At 44.9% G+C, this 23,700-nt stretch overlaps 1 protein-coding gene across 5 annotated transcripts in view; it reads left to right on the top strand.

Moving 5' to 3' along the window:
• LOC114901038 (interleukin-1 receptor type 1-like) overlaps positions 1-23,700 on the top strand; it is an 84,172-nt gene that overhangs the window by 44,491 nt on the left and 15,981 nt on the right. For 3 of the 5 annotated variants that reach the window (XM_029232640.1, XM_029232642.1, XM_029232643.1), the window contains exons 2-6: positions 9,324-9,474; positions 15,474-15,540; positions 22,124-22,358; positions 22,458-22,647; positions 23,420-23,588. In XM_029232640.1, the coding sequence (XP_029088473.1) occupies positions 15,480-15,540; positions 22,124-22,358; positions 22,458-22,647; positions 23,420-23,588 (655 nt within the window). In that variant the 5' untranslated portion in view covers positions 9,324-9,474; positions 15,474-15,479. Of the gene's footprint in view, positions 1-8,287; positions 9,475-15,473; positions 15,541-22,123; positions 22,359-22,457; positions 22,866-23,419; positions 23,589-23,700 lie in introns of those variants that run through there. The other 2 variants (XM_029232641.1, XM_029232645.1) reach the window with 2 other exon arrangements.

The raw sequence follows: 23,700 nt of genomic DNA, 5'->3' as shown, positions 1-23,700 counted from the left end.
GTGTTACCAACACCCTAAGTAATTTTCTAATGTAAAGACAAGTTTGAAAAGGTACATTATTACATAGGAAGGGAGCTTTAAAAAGATATGGACCAATCCTGAAAGTAGCATGGCATGGAATAGTTATTTGACACTACACAGATTAGCACTTTGTCCATTTTATCCATATATATTATTTATAAGGTGCCCAAAATAGAAGGTTTAAAATTAGGTTAGTAATTATTTGTTTTAATATTTCACATTTATTTAATTAAAAAGTAGTTACATTAGATGTCTTTGTATGTGTTTAGGTACATTTGCACATCTGCATGTGTCTGGAACTATTATATGTATATATACGTGTATAAAGTTCCTGACACAAACCTGAATTCTAGGTGTCAACGCTCCACTTTTTAAATAGGAAGAACCCGGGGCTTGGAGAGAATATAGTGCCACAGAATAACGATTCCAGTCGAGATCTGCGGGACTCCAGAATCTACTAAACCGCACCACTTTCTTCTTGCATGCTTGGGGGTCACATCCACTCAGTGTGGTCAAACACTGTACAGTTCTTTTAGATTTACTTAAAAGACAGATGTGGAAATAGATAGAACTGGGGTCTAACTGGTGAATAGGGAGATCCCATTTCTGAGCTCACATCACATCCCAGTGGCTGGGAATCCAGTGTGGCCTCGCCTGACCCAGAGGATAGAACTGGGGGGACGCCCGGCTGCAGCCCCGAGGGGGCTTGGCTGCTCTGCCTGAAGCAGAAACCAGCACATCTGGGGCCTGCAGGTCCGCTCTCTGCTAGGAGCCTCCGGGTTTGGGAGCCTCCTCGAAGCCCCTTTACACTTACTGCTCTTCTATCCTCCCAGCAGTCTTGTGACAGACATGCAGTTATCACACTCGTGCTCCAGCGGAGGAAGCAGAAGCTAAAACAGGGTGGTTAACTTGTTGGAGGGCTGGCATCCGGAAGGAGCCAGAGGCCTCTGGACTCCACACCCTATGGCTTCTACTTTATGGCATGATAGTTCCCAGTGGTCCTGCCCTCCAGGGCTTCTGGAAGGTGGATGTGCAAAATGGGACTCTGGGACTGTTAAGAAAATGAGGAGAACTACGGGTGGTGCTGGGGAAGGCGGCTACCATTTCCCCACGCAGTCTGCTATGCAGCTACAGGCATCTTTTTCTCTCTGGACTCCTTTTAGTTTCTTATCTAGTATATCCTAGTTAGTATTTCACTTAATATTCTGTATTCGTATCCTACCTTAAGTTTTGTGCTAGACAAAAACGTGGGGCCTTTGGGATGGGATTTGATGGAGAAGGGGTGTGGCCGTTGTGTGGGAGCCCTGATTTATTGTGTCTTGTTTGGCTGGGTGCCATTCTGCTGTGTGTGGAGCATCTCGCGCACCTGAATGTCCTCAGGGGGCCTCCCTGCGGTTCCAGAAAGGATTGACCTGAATTCTCACGTGAACTTGGCAGAGGCAGGAAAAACCCTCCCCGTTTCTAATAGGCTCTGCGGGGCCCTTTGTGGGCTTTCTTTTATGGCTCTGAAACACGCAGCACATTGAGTAATTCCTTCACTGTTGGTGAAACACTATTTAATTTTAGATTCACTTAACAAATGTGTATTGGAGGTCTACTGTGTGCCGGGGACTGTTCCATGTACTGAGGATAGAGCAGTGAACAAGATAGATGCAAATTCCTGTCCTCTAATGGATGGGAGTCCTCTGGGTGAAGTCACAGGACATTGGAGGTCTCTCTGCATAATGAGGTTCTTGGAACTTTGCCCCCTTGGACAAAGTGTGGGGAAACGGACTGCCCTCAGGCAGGACGTCAGTTGACATACTCTGCCTCAGCCATGGCCTTGGACCAGGACAGATGGAGAGCCTGTGACTGGGATGCATCGGTGGGAGGTGTGTCCACCTGGACGTAGGTAGAGAGGTTGTGGAGAGAACATGTCATTGATCCAAGTGGCGAAGCCGGACAATTGCAGTGAAGCTACCATAGCATGGCGGGTAGGGGAGCGCACAGGTTATTATTATTGTGGTACATGATAGACTCAGTGTGAACTTGCCGCTTTGAAGGACAGAAGTCATCAGGGGCTCTGCCCCGTGATGCTCCCCATTTGCTGCTGTCAAGCAGGCACTTGCTTGCGTCTTCCTGCTCCCTCTCTGCACCCACCCGCCCCATTGCCTGCCGGGGCCCCAGGCGGCGCTGCTGCAGCCTCCTGGCCGTGGCGCGCGGGAGCTTGTAGAGTGATCTCCCTAAGTGTGGGAAGGGGCTGGGTTCCTCGAGGCTGCGGGTCGCCGGCGTACCTTTGGATTCGGCGCTGGCCCCTCTTTTATGCATGCGGCAGAGTAACAGAGACAAGTTTTTCATTCCTACCTGTTCTGGAAAGGATTTGTAAGATGCTATGAGTTAACAGTGGGAAGAAAGTAAAACAAGAATGGAGACAAAGAGGAGTCTAGAAATGTATAAAAGGTAAAGCTTGATGACCTATGTGCTTGTTTTTATTGAAGTAGAGTTGACTTACAATAATTCAGGTGTATAGCAAAGTGATTCCGTTATTCATATATATATTCTTTTTCATATTATTTCCCATTATGGATTATTGCAAGATATTGAATATTGTTCCCTCTCCTTGTTGTTTAACTGTTTTATACGTAGTAGTTGTGTATCTTGTAAGGTGACCCAAGCGGGGCTGCAGGGGCGGAGGAAAGCACAGTGCCCGTCCCTGCTGGCTCCTCTGCATCCCCCGGGGCCCTCCCACTGCTGCTGGACCGACGGCAGAGCAAACTAACGAGCATCTCGGGGTGCGCCCGGGCTCTGGTGTTTCTGAAGCCCCCAGGGTGGTTCTAACGAGTAGCCAAGGCCGACAGCAACAACACACTTTCCTGCAGGCAGTGGGAGAGGGGACACCTGGCAGAGCACAGCTGCCCGTGTCTTCGAGATGAAAAGGAAGTCCTCAGGGGATGCAAAAGCATTCCTGGTAGAGAGAAGAGGGAACTCTCTCCTGAAGGTCCCCATTTAAGAGGTACAAAGAGCGAGTTTCAGGGCCTCTCTTAAGCGACCCCCGCTAAAAGTGCAGTTTGGTGCATTTCAGCGGGACTCAGGGTGCCGTCGATGGGGCTGGAGGAGCATCTTGGCATGCCGGGCTCTGCGCCTCTGGCTTCCCAAACCAGAGAACGCATGGATCCCGGAAAATACAGCCGATGGCTCCTGACCAAGAGTCAAATTAAGAGTTAGATGCTGTCACTTTATTTTTTTATATATATTTTTTAACATCTTTATTGGAGTATAGTTGCTTTACAATGGTGTGTTAGTTTCTGCTTTATAACAAAGTGAATCAGCTATACATGTGTCCCCATATCTCTTCCCTCTTGCATCTCCCTCCCTCCCACCCCTCCAGGTGGTCACAAACCACCGAGCTGATCTCCCTGTGCTAGGCGGCTGCTTCCCACTAGCTAGCTATTTTATGTTTGGTAGTGTATATATGTCCATGCCACTCTCTCACTTCGTCCCAGCTTCCCCTTCTCCCTCCCCATATCCTCAAGTCCATTCCCTATGTCTGCGTCTTTATTCCCGTCTTACCCCTAGGTTCTTCATGACCTTTTTTTCCCTCAGATTCCATATATATGTGTTAGCATACCTAAGTGTCCATCGACAGACGAATGGATAAAGAAGATGTGGCACATATATACAATGGAATATTACTCAGCCATGAAAAGAAACGAAATTGAGTTATTTGTAGTGGATGGACCTAGAGTCTGTCGTACAGAGTGAAGTAAGTCAGAAAGAGAAACAAATACCGGATGCTGTCACTTTAGACCAGTGCTTGTCACCTCATTCGAAACCCAGTATCCCCTTTGAATGCGAATATGGTAAACACCCTTTTACAATTCCAAAATGATACAATAAAACTTACCTGCAACATAATTTCCAAATAATCAATATAATAGTAGATGTAAAGAATAAGTAAAGTAATCTGGGTTAAAATGGTGCATTCTGGTGTGTGAATGCTTGGGCAGAGCCACACCAGGACTTGTGGGGTCAGTGGTGCTTTATACAGACCGGGCGTGAGGACATGGGGCGCTGCCCATGATGAGGTCTGACTCCTGATCAAGGTCTAAGTGGAGGTCAAAGGCCAGTCCTCCCTCTGTTATCACAGTGGTTGCATCCCCCGGAAAATTCAGGGGGATGAAACTGTGCCAACAAAATATATATTATCTAAGTGGAGCGTGGAGTGGGGTGCTAGGCTCCCAAAGCGGTAAACGATGCTTCTGTCGCCATGAATGTCTGCAGGACCCTGGAAGTCAAGGAGGATGAGGGACAGGTCCTCGCTGGGTAGGGCCGTTCCCGGTGTGTAGCGTCCATTGTCTCCGCCACTAAATGGCTACCCAAAGGGTCCCCTTCCCCCCAGTTTGCAAAATGTGCTCTCTCAGGGGAAATGCTGGCCCCATGAAGAACCAATGCTTTCACTGCATCACTAGGTAGTAAGCGATGAAAACGCCAATGCAGGTGTGTACCCTGAAATAGCAGGGCACTCATAGTAGCAGGTGTGAGCTGGCCAGCGGGGTCATGCGCGTGAACTGTCAGAGGGTCGCAGAGGAGGTGATAGAAATCAGACCGGTGAGGGCCGCGTGCAGCAGGGTGGGGGGCGGTGAGTGCTCAGAGGTACCCGGGAACTTTAGGGGGGATGGAAACAGTATATCCCAGTGGAGGTGTTCCTGGTATATACAGTTGGCACAGTTTATGGAATTGTACACTTAAGATTTGTGCGTTTCGTCATATGCATGCTTTACTTCAATTAAAAAAACCCCACAAGAGTGAAAACGCTGGAAGATTCTTGTAGAGACTGTCTGGTCCTCTGAGACTCACCTGTAGTCGCCACTCGGAGAAGGGGGACTGTTCTCAGCCGACGAGAAGGCAGTGCTCGGGGCATTCTGTCTCTCACAGTTGACTTTTTGCAAGTCCTGTGAGGCCAGACTCAGTTCAGAGCCTTTGGCAAGTGTCTGCGTTGGGGCTATGCTTCAGGATGAGATTCTGGAAGGGGCAAGGCAGTGCGCTTAAAAGGTCACCAGGGATGGAGACCAGAGTCACTCCCATCACCGGGTCTGGTTTCTCTTGTCCAGGAGCCCAAGGAAGGCAAAGTGGAGACCTTGCCAAACTCCAGCCTAGTGGTCAAGCCCACTCCTGTCTGTAGGCCTCTTGTGATGGTAATCACTCCCTCTCTGCCTCATTTTCCCCTTTGCCCTTAACACCCACGTGACACCACCAATCTGGTGGCTTTGAGCCGTGTAAGAGCTGAATAACTTAGATTTCCTAGCAACACCGGAAACCTCTGTGGCTATTTTTACTTTATCTTCATGTCCTGTACATGATACCCTTATGATGGGAAAAAAAAAAAAAAAAAAAGCAACTCTCCTTGCCCCGTTTGGGTAAATAAGTCAAATAGTTCTGTGAGCTAGGCTTTTGGATCTGTCCCCCGAGAGGAAAATCACCAACATTTCAGGGTTTTTTGGATTTTCTGAGAGGATAAGTGTTCCTTTTCCCTCTGTGGTGGGAGTGGTTTTGTATGCTCAGAGTCGTGGAAAGCTTTTTCTCGGGGGAAGATCCGTGACAGCCATGCCGACCACGTAGTCAGGGTTTAGGATGTCTGTGTGTTTTTCATCTCTGCAGAATGGGAACAGTCATCATGTCACGTCGGGGGCACACCGTGGCGACCCCCAGGTGGTCACGTTCACGTTCTCCTTCCCCGTATGGAGCCGTCCTGGGGCCCCGTCCATCCTCGGGGCTGGGCTGCTCTGTGTGTCTGGGCTGGTGGGTGTGAGTCTGTGGGACCCCAGTGCTTCTGTTTCTCGTGGTTGGGACGGAATGGAGATGACTGTGGTGCTTACGTAAGATAGTGCCTCGCCGAGTTTACCTCCAAAATGCTCCTCTTGGGAAGTGGAGAGTAGATGCTCAACCCAGCACTCCACAATATCACCTTAAGAGATAGTTCTTTGCCTCATGTTTTATCTCTTGGAGACTTTTCTTTCCTCTTCATGACATAGCCCTGTATCCTCTAATATAAAAATGATAACTCCCCCTAGAAAAGCTTCAGGGAGAATCCTTACCCCTGGAAGACGGGCTCTGAGATCCCTGGCCGTCTGCAGCTTCTCTGGGCGGGTATTCGTGGCTCTAGTTTAAAAAAACAAGGACTTGTGTAAGCACAGGATTCTAAAGTATTTCCCACCATCGTGTAGTTCCCTGGCTTTATAAGTTCCGAAAACTGACATTTTTGGTCTGAACGATATCGACTGTTTAATAGCTGGTTGAATGCTTGTAACAGGTGAACATCATAATTATGAGCTTCGTTTTAATACCGTCATCCATTCCCTGTGCACGTTTCCACTGATTTTCAATAGAACATGTGGGTGGTGACATTTCACGAGCTGAAGAACCTGCCTTACAGCCCTCGCTTTCCCCAGGGCCTCATCCACTGTACCTTCTTAGTTATAGGTGAATCAGTTGGAGCGTCATTCTCTGAATATTCTCCCACGATGTCCGATGTACACGGAGGCCACGTTGATTGACGTTTGGGATGAGAAGCTGTAGTAAATAACGCCGTCCGTGTCTTTACGTGGCGCTCAGTGTGGAGAGAGAGTAGGCATGAGGTGGAAACGTGGAAAGTACCGTTAGGATTTCCTTTTATATTTAGGAGGTGGGGCTCTGCTACTTAAGGTCCCTGGAAGAGGATGGGGCCCCCTAGTGTTGTCATGTCTCTCCTTGGGTTTCTCCAGAAACCTCCCTTAGACCTGGCAGGAGAGATCCCACCCAGGCCCTGTACTTTGGAGGGTTCTGTTCTGTTTCTCAGAGCCGGCTGCTGGCCTCGGCATGGCTAGGAGTCTGTAGGGCCAAGAGGATGGTCCAGGGGCCCAAGAGCCCTGGAATTCCCTGCCCAGATAACCTGGACTTGGATTCCAAGGCGTGTGCAACTCTCTTTCCTGGGTTGTCCACTGGGGACTCCACTGCCTGAGGGCCTCCCTGGTCTGCAGAGTGGCCAGGGCCAGACGGGAGGATGTCTGCCTGTATGCACACTCAGGGCCCTCACAGTATGGGATGGAGCTGGGGGCATGCCAGGGAGTCAGGCTTGGAGGTTACTGTAGATAGAAAAAGCTCAAGCCCCACTGGGCACTGCCCCCTGTAGACCCTGTGTGGGACGGTGCAGCCCGGACCCTGGGCCCACGCAACAGTATGTCTTCATGCATCTGGGGTGCATCTGCTGTGCACCACCTCAGTCCTCTGCGTAGCTTCTGTCCTGGAAGGCAAGAGTCACAGAGGGGGAATTCCTCAGAAACACGAAGGAAATTCCTTAGAAACAAGAAGGAAATTCCTCAAGAATAAGAAGGCCTTAATAGATGCTCTGTGGCCACAAACTAGGAGCAAATGCCCTGCCCCGCCCTTCACGGGGGCTCTGGGACTTGTGGAAATCCCTCGGGTTCTCATGACAGCACCCCACCCCCATGTCTCTTTTCCTTTGTCTGCACTGGGTGTGGAACTTCTTGCAGTGACAGGAAGGCGCTGTGGATAAAGTCAGTCCTTCCCGGAAGGGGGGCTTTGGTTGGGGCCAATGCGCTCACTGTAAATTCTGATGCTTAATCTCTGTTCTTATAAATTAGCTCACGTTGAAGTTTCTCATTCTGGGTCTAGGAGGAAATTGCTCTATGCCTCACATTTGTACTTTCACTTTGTCTTTAATAAGCCACTAGCTTTCTATGTATGTTCCATGTACCACATAGGCATGCTGTGATGTACTAGTTTCCAAACGGCGTCACCAAAAAGCAATGGGAGCTGGACTTGGGGAGCTCACAAGGGCTCGCTTTTGCAGCGAGCGTCGTAGGAAGTCGCGCCTTGTGTTTCCACTCCACGGTGCACTGTCGTGAGCGGGCCAGGCTGCTGGAGGTGGGGTGAGTAGCCGAGGCCTGTTGACCCAGGCCCCCCACGACGGCCCTGCGTCGGGCAGTGGGGTACCTCAGTGCACTGCTGCACCCCTGCACATCAGCTGGAAGCTGCTATGGAGAGGACGTTAGCAAGTCTGGGAAACTTCATACATAGCATAGGCATCACTGCATCGAGGCAGGAAAGTGGTTAGAGGGCTGTGGGGTGTCCTTCCCTGCGGAAGGTTTCCTGGACCTTCCAAACAAATCTGGTCCGCTTGCCCGTCCACCCCTCCCCCAGTCGTCGTCCACGGGACTGCCATCAGCTGTGGTCATTCTGGGCCACACGACTGGAGGTGGGGAGGGCCCTTTGCTGGGCCTGCAGACGGGAATATCTGGGAGGCTTGTCTTTGATCTTTTGTCCTGTTATGATTCATGATGACGAGCTCTGACACCTTGATGGGATGCCCTGTACTTTCTCTTAAGTCCAAAGTGAATAACAAGGGTGGCATTTAGCACATTTAGTCTAAGGAGAATGTTTGGCGTTGAATTAGGCTGTTTTATCCACTGGGCATTAAAAGGCCTTATGCTGAGGCCTTACAAGCTTCTCAGAGGCCTAAGGAAATGATTCAGACCTGAGAAAAAAAAATATGACACTGCAAAACTCTAAAAGGAAACTGCAAAACCAGGGAATGAATGGTGAAACGTCTAGAGGACGTCACAGTAGGGCATTCCCAGCTCAGCTTTTTAGAAGTTATCTTAAGTTATGTAATTTGGAATGCCAGTGTGTTAATATGCTTGGTGCAAAGGAAGAGTGAAGATTCTGAGGGGATGACTGTTACTAAACAGGGCCTGGAAGGTTTTCCTGGCATCTGGTGCGTTTCCCTGAGCATTATTCTCCAGTTGCGTTAAGTGGCCAGGTGCGTTAAGAGGTGGTTTGACTCATCCCTGTGTGCAGCAAAGTGCCAGGTGTGTGCGTTTAATCAAAACGAACTAGAGGTTGTCATATAGACACTATAGATACTACGTATAAAATAGATAACTAATGAGAGCCTACCGGATAGCACAGGGAGCCCTACTCAGCGCTCTATGCTGACCTACGTGGAAAGGAAATCCAAAAGAGGGGATGTATGTTTACGTAGAGCTGATTCACTCTGCTGTACAGCAGAGATTAACACAACATTGTAAGGCAACTTTACGCCAGTAAAAATTAAAAAAAAAAACAAAACTAGGGGTTGTCCGCCTCTGTATTCTTCACCCCTGACTTGATTTTCTCAAAGGACTGTGGGACACGTGCTCTTTAAACAGGTGACTCACCTTTGTAAGCCTGTTTTGTTTTGTTGGACCCTGTCAGATCTGTGTGGTGGTCGGGGACTTGACGTTCCTTGTTCCAGCTCATGCCCGTGTGTGCATTTCCTTCCCCAGGTAGATGCGCCCCCTGAAGATGGTAACTCCTTCCTAAGGAGCCGGTCACTTCCTACGAGACAAGGCCTCCTCCACAGTTACTGGGCTGATTCACCCCAGGGGCCCGCCGGCCTTTTCTCGTCAACAGCTGAAGTCCTCCACCCTGTTTCAGGTAGTTTTGGACTATTTCCCATTGTATACAAAATATTTTGGTTTTGGAGGTACATTTTTCTTTGGGACATCTCCGTGGTTTTATCTGACTTCTGAAGGGGTCTGTGAAGCCATTAAGAAGCCACTGCTGGGCTTCCCTGGTGGCGCAGTGGTTGAGAGTCTGCCTGCCGATGCAGGGGACGCGGGTTCGTGCCCCGGTCCGGGAAGATCCCACATGCCGCGGAGCGGCTGGGCCCGTGAGCCATGGCCGCTGAGCCTGCACATCTGGAGCCTGTGCTCCGCAGCAGGAGAGGCCATTACAGTGGGAGGCCCGCGTACCGCAAAAAAAAAAAAAAAAAAAAAAAGAAGCACTGCTCACCCGGTTTCTCAGGGTTGCTTCCCCCTCAGCTTCAGCTGTGACCATGTCATGGTGGCTCCCAGTGCAGGTCTGAGCTGCCTCAATTCCAGATCATCCCGGGTTCAATGTCCACGTCACTGAACTTCCACCTCACAATCGAATTCTTGATTTCTGTTACATGGTCTCAGGAGACCCAGGCTGGTGGTGCAGTGAGTGACACCCCCAGGCATCTCCTCGGCTGTGTGGGTGCCGGAACCTGCCCTCCTCACCTGCCCTGCCCTTGCTGGTCCCACCTGAGGGAATCAGGGCCGGTGGGTCCCAGACCCCTTCTCTGGCTTGCCTCTGAGTGGGACTCAGATATGCCCCCTTCCGTCTGTCTGTCACTGCTGGCCGCTCATGCCTGCATCCCTGCTCATCTACAGCCCTTCCCCAGACACCTCTCCTGTTTATATTCCACATGGGTGCCAACATTTCCTTAAAAGATGAAAATCTGATCGTATACCACTCTGTGGCTTAAAAGCATTACGTGATTGTTTTACCACCTACAAATGGCAGTCCCAACTGCTCAGCAAGCCTCTTCGTGTCCTGGGCACTTTCCATCTCTCCAACTTTGCCTCTTGGCAGCTCACCTTTTTTTTTTTTTTTGGCCGCACCCAGCACATGAGATCTTGGTTCCCCGACCAGGGATCGAACCTGCGCTCCCTGCAGTGGAAGCGCGGAGTCTCAACCACTGGACCGCCAGGGAATTCCCGGTGCCTCACCTTTGATTTATGCTATGGAACATGATGAATATCCCCCATGCTCTCCCCACCGTGAGGCTCACCTGGTCCAGAAGCCCTCCTTCAGGGCGCGTTAGGCCCTGTCTTCCCTCCTACCCGGGGCATCTCTCTCCCCATGGACAGTCAGTCCCGCATTGTGGTGTAACTCTGCAGACATGTCCACTCTCCCTGCTGGCTGGTGAGCTCCTCGAGCCCCTGAGTCATTGTTCCTAATCTTGTTCCCAGGTCCAAGTGTACACACAGGCATGTAGTAGACCTTCAATATACAGTTGTTGATTTGGCAGCAAATGAATAAAGAAATGAATGGATATCTGAGAACATTTTACCAAAACTTACATCTCTCATCAGAGCATGGGTGACTTATAATAACTAATTCAGAGTGTGACCATTTGCCAGACAATGTTCTAAACCCTTCATGTGTGACAACTCAATCACAGCCTTCAAGGACGAATACTGTTATCACCATCCCCATTTTGTCCAAAGGGGGAACTGCGACACAGAGGCTGAACTTTTATCCAGTGTGCCATTGATGGCTATGTGGGATGTATTGCGTGATCACATGTGGCTGACGGCTGAATTGTGACCATCTTGAAGAGCGGGTTCTTGTTTTATATTTCACTTTATTTATTTTGAATTTTAAAAATTATTTTTGTCCCTGGCACTAGCATATACAGCCTGGTGTACAGGCTGTATATGTTGGTATACAGCAGAACACAAATGTCGTTGAGGGATTTTCTGATTTGCCCAGCCTTTCAAGGATTAGCAGGGTGAAGGCTAGTCAGGTTTGGCTTCACCCTTGGAATTTTGTATTGTCTTGGGACATACGGGGGGTTTTGTTCATTTTTTTTGTTTAGTTTGGCCTTGGATGGTACGTCTTTACCTGCTTTCTCTACACTGTCCACACTCATGGGACTCTTAACCCCCATCCCATGGCCTGGAGCCAAACCCCTTGCCCTAGGATCCTGGAGACTGACAGGGATTCAGAAGGTCCCCTGCTGAGGGGAAGGGGCTTCTCTCACCCCCCCTGCTTTTTTCCCAGAGCAGTTCCAGGGCAGGCGAAGTAAAACCTGGACCCCTGGGGCCGGGCTCCTGCATTTTATGGACTACTAGATAGGAAGGGGTATATAGTCACCCAGCCCATTGCCAACTGTGCAGACGAGGAAACCGAGGCTCAGGAGGAATTGTGTCCAAGGTCGCACCGTCCTTGGACTTGCAATTCTTAAACGTTGTTTGCCCACAATTAATTTGGAATTACATCTCCAGACACACTCTGTATGAATTCAGCCTGGCACCTTCCTTGTCTTCTCCCCCGCCCACTCATCGAACAAGCCAGAGCTTGTGACTAAATGAACAAACACCTGGCAGAGTTCAGCTGATTTTGTGGTGTCTTTAATAAACTAATGTGAGTCATGGATTGGCCTGGAACAGGTAATCGGGAAATGTTTTAACCCTTTATTTACTTCCTTCTATCATAGAAATTTAAAACATACCTCCTCAGGGTTACAGAAATAGTTAATAAGCCAGACTGCAAGACGTCAAAGCCTCCCATCTTATTTAATAATCTGAATACAGGTTCAAGGTAAATATGATAATAATACTCTTAATCTAGACTAATTTGGGAGAAGGCTAATTTATGTAAGTAAAATGTCAGAATTACAGGATACTTAAGGAACGTGGTCTCATGGCTCTGAGGAAGGTTTCAAGGCTTGAATCAGGTATGGGGATCACTGCCCTCATGCTGGGGGTAAACTGAGGAGAATGCGATTGGGGGTGTCTCTCACGCTTAGATTGTCTTCTTTTTCCCTGCATTTGCAGGCACACCTCGGAGATACTGTGGGTTTGGTTCCAGACCACCACAGTAAAGCTTATATTGCAATAAAGTGAGTCACACGAAATTTTTGTTTCCCAGTGCATACAAAAGTTATGTTTACACTATACTGCGGTGTGTTAAATGAGCAATAACGTTACGTCCAAGAAAGCAATGTACATACCTTCACTAAAAAATACTTCATTGCTAAAAAATGCTCACGGTCATCTGTGCCTTCAGCGGGTCATCATCTTTGTGCTGGTGGAGGGTCCAGCCTGGATGTCGGTGGCTGCTGACTGCTCAGGGTGGTGGTTGTTGAAGGTTGAGGTGGCCACGGCAATCTCAAAGTAAGACGACACTGAAATTTGCCACATTGATTGACTCTTCCTTTTGCCTGGACACTTAGAGGCCATTGCAGGGTTGTTAGTTGGCCTGATTTCAATAGTGTTGTGTCTCAGGGACTAGGGAGGCCCAAGGAGAGACTTGGGGGTACAGCCAGATGGTGGAGCAGTCAGAACACACACAGTATTTATCAGTTAAATTTGCTGTCTCACATGGATGTGGTTCGTGGTGCCCCCAAAACAAATTACAGCCGTGACATCAAAGATCCCTCATCACAGATGAATGTAAACATAATAGTAACGAAAAAGTTTGAAGTATTTTGAGAATTACCAAAATGTGACACAGAGACATGAAGCGAGTGGGCGCTGTTGGAAAAACGGTGCCGATGGACCTGCTCGATGCAGGGGTGCCACAAGTCTTCCATTTGTTAAAAAACACAGTATTTGCAAAGTGCAGTGAAGCGGAGCGCAATAAAACGAGGTGTGCCTGTATTTAAAAAGCACATTGTCCCTTTTTTTATACCTTTTAATACCACTTCTTAAGTAGAACATTTTCCAGCTAATATTCAAATGATTGCATGTTATTAGAATCTGGGTTTGTGATGTCTTAGTTAAAATATTTTGTGTTTGCGATTAACTTACGGCTACAGAAAAGAATATAGGCAAATTTCATCTTCTGTAAAATGAAAAGGACAGCTTTTTGTTGAAGCATGAAATTATGCGGTCTGCCCTGGACATTGCCCCTGAGGTCGGGTCGAGGGGATAGCTGTTTCTTTAGTTCATTTTTTCACTCATTCTGTGAGCACTCATCAAGGGCTTCTGAGTTCCCAGCACAGTTCTGGAAGCTCTGAGTGCAGTGATAGGCGGGTCATGGTTCCTGCCCCCATGAGGCTCCCTGTCCTGGGGTAACTGCAGTGAGAAGTGCTAAGGCATTAACACAGGTTGCTGCAGGGGCCCAGAGAAAGACGGTCTGGCCAGGCAAGGGTTCTGGGGGCTCCCTGGAGCTGGTGGGAGGAGGGTGACCCCGGCTGAGACCTGCTGGGTGGGGAGGTACCTTCACCACCAGGTGAAGGGTGGAGGGAATAGCAAAGGCAAGGGCTCTGAGGTTGGAGAACTGGGCAAGGTGAAGGCTGACGTATGGACTGGACATGGGGAGAGGAAGGTGGAGGGTTGAGCAGTCAGAGCCTCAGCACAGAGGACCTGTGTGCTTTGCTGAGGGGTGCGGACTGTTTGGGGTGCACTGGGGAGCCGGTGAAGGCGCTTTGAACCGATCACTTGGTAGCTATGAGTTTGTAAGATCCCTGGATTGAATAGAAGCAGTAAGTCCATAGGCAGAGAGACTGATAAGGAGCTAGCTGGCATAATTAATCCAGGAAGGAGCCGGTGATTGTTGAGCTAAAGAGGCATCAGCAGTGGGTATGAGTGAACCGGGCTGGTTTGTTGCTCTCCGGAGCCGGGCTGTTCGGGGCTGGTGAGAACAGCTCTGGGGATGGCGGGTGTCGGGGTCACTGAGCCTGGGTCTCTCGTTGGGTGGGTGGGAGTGTGGCAGTGCTGTCCCTGTCGCTGAGGTAGGGAGCATGGCTGGTGCGGAGAATGAGTTTGGTTTGAGGCCTGTGGAATACTAGGAATTCATAGGTTGTTGAATAGACTTGTGCATAAGTTCATTGGAAGCACGAGATTGGAATTCATTGCATGTAGTTGTAAGGTCCCCCTTCAGGAGCACTGAACAAGAACGTTCAAAAAGGTAAAGGGGGCCGTACTGAACATTAACTTAATTTGGGCCTGAGAAGTTTAGAAAGGTAGGCAAAATGGAGTGCTTTTTTCCTGTTTCAATTGATATTATTTTAGGGATATTTTATGGATAAAGCCACGGGCGTGCTTTCCTTCCAGCATCAGTCAAACGCCTAATCTGATTACGCCCCCTGCCAAGTACATGGACAGAGTGTTAGGAAATTGAAATGCTAGGTTACCAGGACCTCAGTTTAATATGTAGCCCTATGGCTGATCAATACCTGTTGTAGCTGCTGCTATGTTAGTGTGGCTTCTAAACCACTCAGAGGAGCTGTGGAGGTTTTGTTTATATTTTTGGTTTTCTTTGTGATACGATTAATACATGCTTATTACAGAAATTTTAGATAAAAAGCCCCAGCAAGCCCCAGAGAAGGGGCAAACCAACCAACCACAAGAAGCAACCCAATTATGATATATTGTTCTTATTTCTTTTAGGCTTTCTGGTGCATTTCTATGCAGCTATACCATTTCGTACAAGTGGTTTAGTGTCTTACCTTATAAAGCGAAGGTGTGAGCTTTTGCAGGATCTGGAAGTATGGGGAGACTTTGCAAGTGGGTCCTGGCAGTGGGTACATTCCAGGTGGGGAACACATCCATGTAAGTAGAGGCAAGATGGTTTAGGGTCCAGTGGGTAGTCTGTTTTGGGTGTAGCATAGATTAGATTTGGGGGAAATTTAAATGGAAGTGAACGTTGGGACAGTTGATGGAAGTTTTGTTAATCTTAAGTTGTGTGAGTTTGTCCCCAGTTCTGTTAAAAATCTTCATTCCCCTTTTCCCCAGTTTGCGTCCAGAAGCATGATCACGTAAGTGATGTAGGGAGACTAACCCATCAGTATGACTTGCGGGTAAGGGTGGGACCGGGGGGGAGTCCGTGTGTGTAGTCTTAGAGATGTTTGGGGGAATAGTAACATTTAAAATTTTTCTTTCATTCCTCTGTTTCTCCAGGAGAATATGAAAGTATTATTCAGGCTTGTTTGTTTCATAGCTCTACTGACTTCTTCTCTGGAGGCTGGTGAGTTAAGCATTTCCTTGTGTTCCTGTCTGCTAAGAAAATCTGTTATTTAGAATACATGAAGTACCTTGCTGAACAGAGTCATTTTTCTTACGTGTGTCTGTGGATGCCCAAGTCACAGAACTGTATTGCTGGATGTCCTTTCAAGATCTTTAGTTTTCATTCTCTCATTTATACATTGGGAAACTGAAGCCCAGTGAGGTTAAGAGCCCAAGGTCATAGAGATCAGGTTGGGGGTGGGGAAATATTCTAGGCAGCATGTGCCAAGGCCCTGAGGCCAGGAGTACTGGCATGTTCCAGGGGCTGAAATCTGCTGTGGCTGGAGCAGAGGGAATGGTGAGGGATGTGATACGGGGTGAGGTCATTCAGGTAATGGGGGGCGGTGGAGGTTTGACTGTGTAGAGAACCTTGTAGACCTTTCTAAGGATCTTGGCTTGTACTCTGAGGTGGGAAGACTGTGTAGGTTCCCTGTTTGAAACCAGAGAGGTGATCTAACTTTCCTTTCTGTTTTTTTTTTTTGGCCACGCCGTGCGGCTTGTGGGATCTTAGTTCCCCGACCAGGGATCGAACCCGGGCCCTCAGCAGTGAAAGTGTGCAGTCCTAACCACAGGACCGCCAGGGAATTTCCATAACTTAAAGGCTCATTCTGGTTCTTATACTGTGAACAGATCCTAGGGAGGCAAAGGGAGAAACAGAGAGGCCAGTTAGGAGGCCATTACAGCAATCCAGGCAAGCTATGATGGTAACTTATTCAAGGGTGACAAGGAGAAGTGAGTCGTCAGAGTTTGGATATACTTTGAGGACAGAGCCAGCAGGATTTGCAGACAGATTGGATGTGGGTGCGAGAAACAGAGAAGAATCAAGGATGACTAAGGGTTTCAGCCCAAGCGCATGCAAAGTGGAGTTGCCATTGATGGGAGGGGGGAAGGTCACGTGTTCAGACTGAACATGTTAAAGTTAGCTGTCCATTAAGCTGTCTAAAGAGAGACGTTGACTAAGCACTCTGGAGCCAGGGGTTGGAAGTACAAACTTGGAGCCCTTGGCAAGCAGCTGCTATTAGAACCCTGACACTGGATGGGTCTACCTGGGAAGTGAGTGTGGTTAGAAAAGAACAGAACTTCAAGGAGTGAACCCTGCAGCCCTCCAGGGATGGGTGGTCAGGCTTCCATTCATCCAAGAACCAGTGAAAGACTGGCCTGAAAGGTAGGAGGAGAACCAGCCAAATGTCCTGAAAGCCAGGTGAAGAACGTGTTCCAGGGATGAGAATAACACGTGTCCAGTGCAGATGTGCTAAGTAAGATGACGTCCGAGAGTTGTCGATTTGATTTAGCAACTTAAAAGTCATAGGTGACTTTGATCAGAACAGTTTTGATGGAGTGGTGGAGCAAACCCCAGATAAATAGGAGAGTGGGTTGAGCTGAGACCTTAAGGTTTTACTCTTTTATCACTGTTATTGCTACTGTTACTCCTCGGAGCTAAATACTTACCAGTCCTCCAGGAGCTAAATACTTACCAGTCCTCCATCAGTGCAGGTACCTTGCTGAGTGCCTAGCCACTTTTATTTCCATTCTGTTTTTAAATAGCTTTATTGAGGTTATAATAGACATACAATAAACCACACACGTTTAAGGTATACAGTTTGATGTGTTGACATACATATCCACGCCTGAAACCATCATCACACTCAAGATAATATTGAATTGAGTATTAATTGGTTTGGAGAGAACGGGGCAGCTCAACAATATCAAGTCTTCTGATCAATGAACAAAGTATAGACGTCTTCATTTTTTTAGATCTCTTAAAATTTATTTAAATAAATTTATTTTGTAATTTTCATTGGATCAGTCTGATGCATCTTTCGTCACATTTATCCTAAATTATTCATATCTTGATGCTATTGTAAAAGGCATTTAAAAAAATCCAGTTTCTAATTGTTCTTAGGTAATATATACACACACATTCAAATTTGCATATTCATATTGTATCCTACAACTTACAAACCCTCTAGGTTTTCGGTAGATTTCCTAGCATATTCTGTATAGAAAATCATGTTGTCTGCAAATAAAGACATTTTACTTTTCTCTTCAATCCGTATGCCATTTCTTTTTCTTGCCTAATGCACTAATTAGATCTTCCAATACAATGTTGAATAGAAGGGGTTAGAGTGGACATTCTTACCTTGTTTCTAATCTTGTATATGACAGCTGTAAGGTTTTTATAGCTGTCCTTTATTAGCTTTAGGAAGTTCCCTTCTATTCCTAGTTTTGTTTTATTGTGGGTTTTTTTTGGGGGGGATGTTGTGTACATCATAATGCACTGTCCTTTTTTGATATATTGTAGCGTTCAATTTGCTAAGATATTTTAAAGAAATTTTGCATCTATGTTCATGATGAAGACTGTTTTGTGGTTTTCTTTTCTTGGAATGTCTTTGTTTGGTTTTGGAATTAGAATAATACTGACCTCATAGAGTGAACTGGGAAGTGTTACCGACTCTTCAGTTTTCCAGAAGAGTGTGTGTAAAACTGGTGTTGGGCCTTCTATGAATATACCAGTGAAGCCATCTAGGCCTGAGATTTTTTTTGTTGTTGGGAGGTTTTTAACTACACTTTCCGTTTCTTTAATACCTGTAGGGCTATTCAGGTTATCTATTTCTTCTTCAGGCAGATTTTATAGTCTGCACTTTCAAGGAATTTGCCCATTTCATTTAAGTTGTTGAATTTATTGGCATTAGGCTGTTCATAATATTTCCTCATTACTCTTTTAAAATCATTTTAATGAGAGATGTCACCTCTCTTTTTTTCCTGATCAGTATGGCAGGAGATTTATCCATTTTATTGATTTTTCTGAAAGAACTAGCTTTTGGTATCTTTGATTTTTTTCTCTATTGTTTTTGTTTTCCATTTCATTGATTTTGCTCCTGGATCTATTACTATCCTCTGCTTACTTAGGGTGTAATTTTTTAAAAAATTTCTTAAATGGAATCCAAAGTCATAATTTGAGATTTTTTTTCTTATACAGACATTTAGTGCTATCAATTTTCCTCTAAGTATTGTTTCCTTTTTATGCCGTATGTTTTGATATGTTGTGTTTTCTTTATCATTCAGGTCAAAAGACTTATCTCCTAATCTCCTCCTTTATTTCTTCTTTTTTTTTTAATTGATTTATTTATTTTTGGCTGCGTTGGGTCTTTGTTGCTGTGCTTGGGCTTTCTCTAGTTGTGGCGAGCAGGGACTACTCTTCACTGTGGTGCACGGGCTTCTCATTGCGGCGGCTTCTCTTGTTGCGGAGCACAGGATTTAGGCATGCGGGCTTCAGTAGTTGTGGCACGTGGGCTCCGTAGTTGTGGCTCACAGGCTCTAGAGCACAGGTTCAGTAGTTGTGGTGCATGGGCTTAGCTGTCCCGAGGCATGTGGTATCTTCCCGGACCAGGGCTCGAACCTGTGTCCCCTGGATTGGCAGGTGGATTCTTAACCACTGTGCCACCAGGGAAGTCCCCTTTATTTCTCCTTTGATGCATGGGTGATTTTTTTGTTTGTTGGTTGGTTGGGTTTTTTTCAGCTTTTAAATACATGGGTGAATTACTAGATATTTTTCTGTTACTGATTTCTAATTTAATTTCATTGTCAAGAGAGAACATACTTTGAATTCTTTTAAATTTGTTGACTGTTGGGTTATAAGCAGGAATATAGTATATCTTGGTAAGTTCTTTTGTGTGCAGTTAAAAAGAATGTGTATTCTGCTGTTGTTGGGTAGGAGTTTTTGTAAATATTGATTATGCCAAATTGGTTGATAGTGTTGTTCAAATCTTCTATATCGTTACTGATTTTCTAATTGTTGTACTTGTTCTACCAATTATCACGAGGAGACTGTTGGAATCTCAGACTATAATTGTGGGTTTCTCTACTTCTTTTTGCAATTCTGTCAGTTTTTGCTTCATGTATTTTGAAGCACTGTCAGTAGGTGAGTAAATGTCTAGGATTACTGTGTACCTCCTGACAAATTACTCCTTTATCATAATTTCATGACTCTTTTTAATCCCTGTTAATATTTTTCACCATAAAATCTACTTTGACTGATAATAATAAACATTCAAACTTTCTTTTGATTGGTGTTAACATGATATTCTCTCCCTTCCCCGTTTTTACTTTTAACATATTTGTGTCTTTACACTTAAAGTGTGTTTGTGTGAGTTCGTGTGTATTTTAGCATATAGTTGGATCCTTCTTTCTTTATCCAGTCTATCTCTGCCTTTCAACTGGGTTGTTTAGACCATGAAAAAAATATGATAATGTTTGGGTTTTATTTTAGGATCTTGTTTTATTTTCACCTTGTATCATTAATTCTTTGTTATGTGTTTTCTCTTTTTTGCTGCCTTTTGGATTGAGAATTTTCATGATTTATTTTGTCTTCTGGGTTGGCTTATATTAATAACTTAAAAAATAACTACTCTAGTGCTTATGGTATCCATCTATGACTTATCACTGTTTACCTTCAGGTGATACTATACCAATTCACAAACAGTATAAGAAACTTAAAACAGTATATATCTGCTTCTCCCTTCCTGAACTTTGCCTTATTGTTTCCATACATTTTACTTCTTTATATGTTATAAATCTCAAAAGACATTATTTTTGCTTTAAATATTCCGTTATTTTTAAAGAGATTTAAATAATAAGAAAAATTATTTTACGATCACCCATGTAGTGAACATTTCTGGTGCTATTTATTCGTTTATGTAGATTCATTTTTCATCCGATGCTATTTTCTTTCTTTCTATAGGAGTTCCTTACATGTTTTGGCAGTACAGGTGTATTGGTGATAATTTTTGTAGCTTTTATAAATATGAAAAAGTCTTTATTTTGCCTCTATTTCTGAAAGGTACTTTCCCTGGATATAGAATTCTAGGTAGATGATGTTTTTCCTTTTAGTACTTATCTTTATTCTGCCCTCTTCTGGCTTGTATTGTTTCTGGCAAGAAGGCTGCATCATTTTTGTCTTTGTTTGGTGTGCTTTTCTTCGTGCTTCTTATGCTTGGGTTTTATTGTGATTTTGGGGTCTGTGGCTACATCATTTTCATAAAATCGTGAAAAATTTCAACTTGTATTTCTTCAACTATTTTTCCTGTTCAACCCACCTCTCCTGTTCTTCAGGGATTCTTATCACATGTATTGAAGTTGTCCTGCAGCTAACTAGAATCCTGTTTATTTCATTCTGTTATTTTTCTCTCTCTGTTTAGTTTTGAAGAGTTTCTAATGCTATATCTTGCAGTTCACTAAGCTTTTCTTCCCGCCGTGTCAAACCTGCCATTAATCACATCCATTTTTTTTTTTTTTAAGCCAGCATTGTAGTTTTCATCTCTAGGGGTTTGATTTAGGATTTTTAAAATAATCTCTTTCATTTCTCTACTCAACATGCTTGATCTGGCCCCTTGAACTAGGGGAACACAGTGATAATAACTATTTTAATTTTTTCCATCTATCATCTGTGTCATTTATGGGTCAGTTTTGATATGACTGATTTTTTTTCTCTTTATTTTGCTGCCTCTTTGCATGCCTAGTAATCTTTGATTGGACGCTAGATATTGTAGATTTTACCATGTTGGGCATTGGATATTTTTTTATTACTAAAAACGTTCTTGAGCTTTGTTCTTTTACAGGGTTGTTACTTGGAAATAGTTGATCCTTTTAGGTCTTGCTTTTAAGCTTTGTAAGTCAGGAGCAGAACAAGGTTTATTCTAGGCCTAACTTGCTCCATCTACTGAGACAAAGCCCTTCTGGGTTCTCTACCTGGTGCCCCATGACTGATAAGATTGTCCATTCTGGCTGTTGAGAACAGCCACCATTCCCGGCATGTGTGCGCTCCGGGTATTATCCACTCTAATTCTTGTGGCAATTTTCACTCTGGCCTTGGGGAGCTTTCTTTCATGCTTCTGCTAATTGATACTCAGCTGAAAACTTGAGGGAGATCCTGTAGACCTCCAAAGCTTGCTTACTCTCTGTGTACAGCTGTAATCTCGCTGAGACTCTGCCCTCCACTCTCTTGGTTGACCTGGATTCCCTGCTCCATCTCCTCAACTCAAGAGAGAACACTGGGTTTTGCCTGCATTTCCTCCCAGCAATGTCGTGGCCTAGAATTGCTCTCGACACAGTAATTTGGGAAAACCCTAGGGCTCGCCTCCTTTGTGTCCTTCATTCCCTGACGTTCGATGTCTTGAACGTTGTTATTTCATCTACTTTGTGCATTTTTTAGTTGTTCAGGTGGGAGAGTAAATAACGGTTATTCCATCTTTTTACTGAAGCAGCCATCTTTTCCTGCTACCTTATCCCCAAGTTTTAGCTGAGTAAAGAGGGGAGGAGAGAGGTTAAATAACTTGCTCAAAGACACAAGTAGTAAGTGACATCCTGGATTTGACTAGAAATCTTTTAGACTTCCAAGATGATTCTCTTAATCATAAGGCTACAGCACTCTCACGTATAACACAAATCAATGTATTTAATAGTTGGTGTGTTTATATTTAGATATTACATTAAGAAACACTGACTAATTTCTTATAGAAATGACTTTCCCTTTCTCCCTTTTAAAGATAAATGTGTGGCACGTGAAGAGGAAGTTATTTTAGTTTCGTCTGCACATGAAATTGATGCTCGTTCATGTCCTCTTATCCTAAGTGAACACAAAGGCCCTATAATTTGGTATAAAAATGACAGCAAGACACCTGTATCTACCGAAAGAGACTCCAGGATTCATCAGCACAAAGATAAACTTTGGTTTGTTCCTGCTGAAGTAGAGGATTCAGGATATTACTACTGTGCAGTGAGGTAAGAAAGGAATTAATATGTTACAAACGTGCGTTGTATGCACCTGCAATAGTTAAGGACAGAAAAATCTTCTAATAAACCTATTTTGATTTATTTTAGCAATTCAACTTACTGCCTCAAAACTAAAATAGCTGCAGAGTTTGTACAGCATGAGCCTAACTTGTGTTACAATTCACAAGCCGTATTTACACAGAGACTACTGATTCCAGGAGATGGACAACTTGTATGTCCTTATTTGGATTTTTTCAGAGATGAAAACAATGAGTTACCCCAAATACAGTGGTATAAGGTAATTTTATATTACATATGGCATTCTACTCATCTAGCAAATAAAATAGTTTTCTATCACAGACAATAGGATGAATCTGCAAAGCGCTTTTTCCTTTGGCATATTATTTTGCCTTTGAGTGGTGAAATTTAATAGGATGTTTTTAAAAGGTTTTAAGACTGTACACATTTAATTTGCAGCTTAACTCAAAATACGTCATTCTTGTTTAATAAGGTAGAGCTGAGAAAAGTATAGTAGGCATTAAAAGATGTTTAAAGATAAGGATGATTATAAATTTAGAGTTTTTAAGAAATAACTGTTTGTTACAAAGTATACTATTTTGTGTTTTATTACAAACATTAAGTGGTCCTTGGATAACCTAGTGATTTCTCTAACTGTCTGAAAGGCGATTGGCCAGCACTCCCCGGAATACATCATATTCTGGTATCTTTGATCTACCTGGCTTGTTGGAGCTTACATGGAGAGTCATCTTGTAGAGGTTAAAAAATACAAAATAATATCAGTGAAGAATGGAAGTATAGCATTACTAAGCAACTATGGTGTTAGCATTCTTTCCTCAAATGTGTTTCTCTTGCAGAATAAGTTTGTCTTCACTTGTCTTCAAAGTTCAAGCCTCATAGCCATAAAAATGTAAATCCTGGGAATGTAATTATGACTTTGCAAAAAAATGCAATATTAAAACTTGTATGCAAGGAACCTATCTATTCATATACGTACGAATATAAATATGAATAACTGGTTTTCAATACTTCCTTCCTTTCCCTCTGTTTAGGACTGCAAACCTCTACTTCTTGACAATATAAACTTTGTTGGAATAACAAATAAACTCATCATCACGAATGTGACTACGGCGCATAATGGGCACTATACGTGTCATGCATCCTACACACACTTGGGAAAGCAGTATCACGTCACCCGGGCGATAAAACTCATTACTCTAGGTGAGTCAGAGCTCCAATCCTAGGATTTTAAATCCAGGAAGGCCCAGAGACCATAACTCTAATATCACCTTCACTGTCTATGGAGGGACTAAATCCAAGAGAAGCTTGATGA

The sequence above is a fragment of the Monodon monoceros genome, unplaced genomic scaffold (genome assembly GCF_005190385.1).
Source record: "Monodon monoceros isolate NGI ecotype Baffin Bay Population unplaced genomic scaffold, NGI_Narwhal_1 Super_Scaffold_19, whole genome shotgun sequence".
Classification (NCBI taxonomy): Eukaryota; Metazoa; Chordata; class Mammalia; order Artiodactyla; family Monodontidae; genus Monodon; species Monodon monoceros.
Note: the sequence above shows the minus strand (reverse complement) of the source record. Positions and strands in the feature narration are given on the sequence as shown.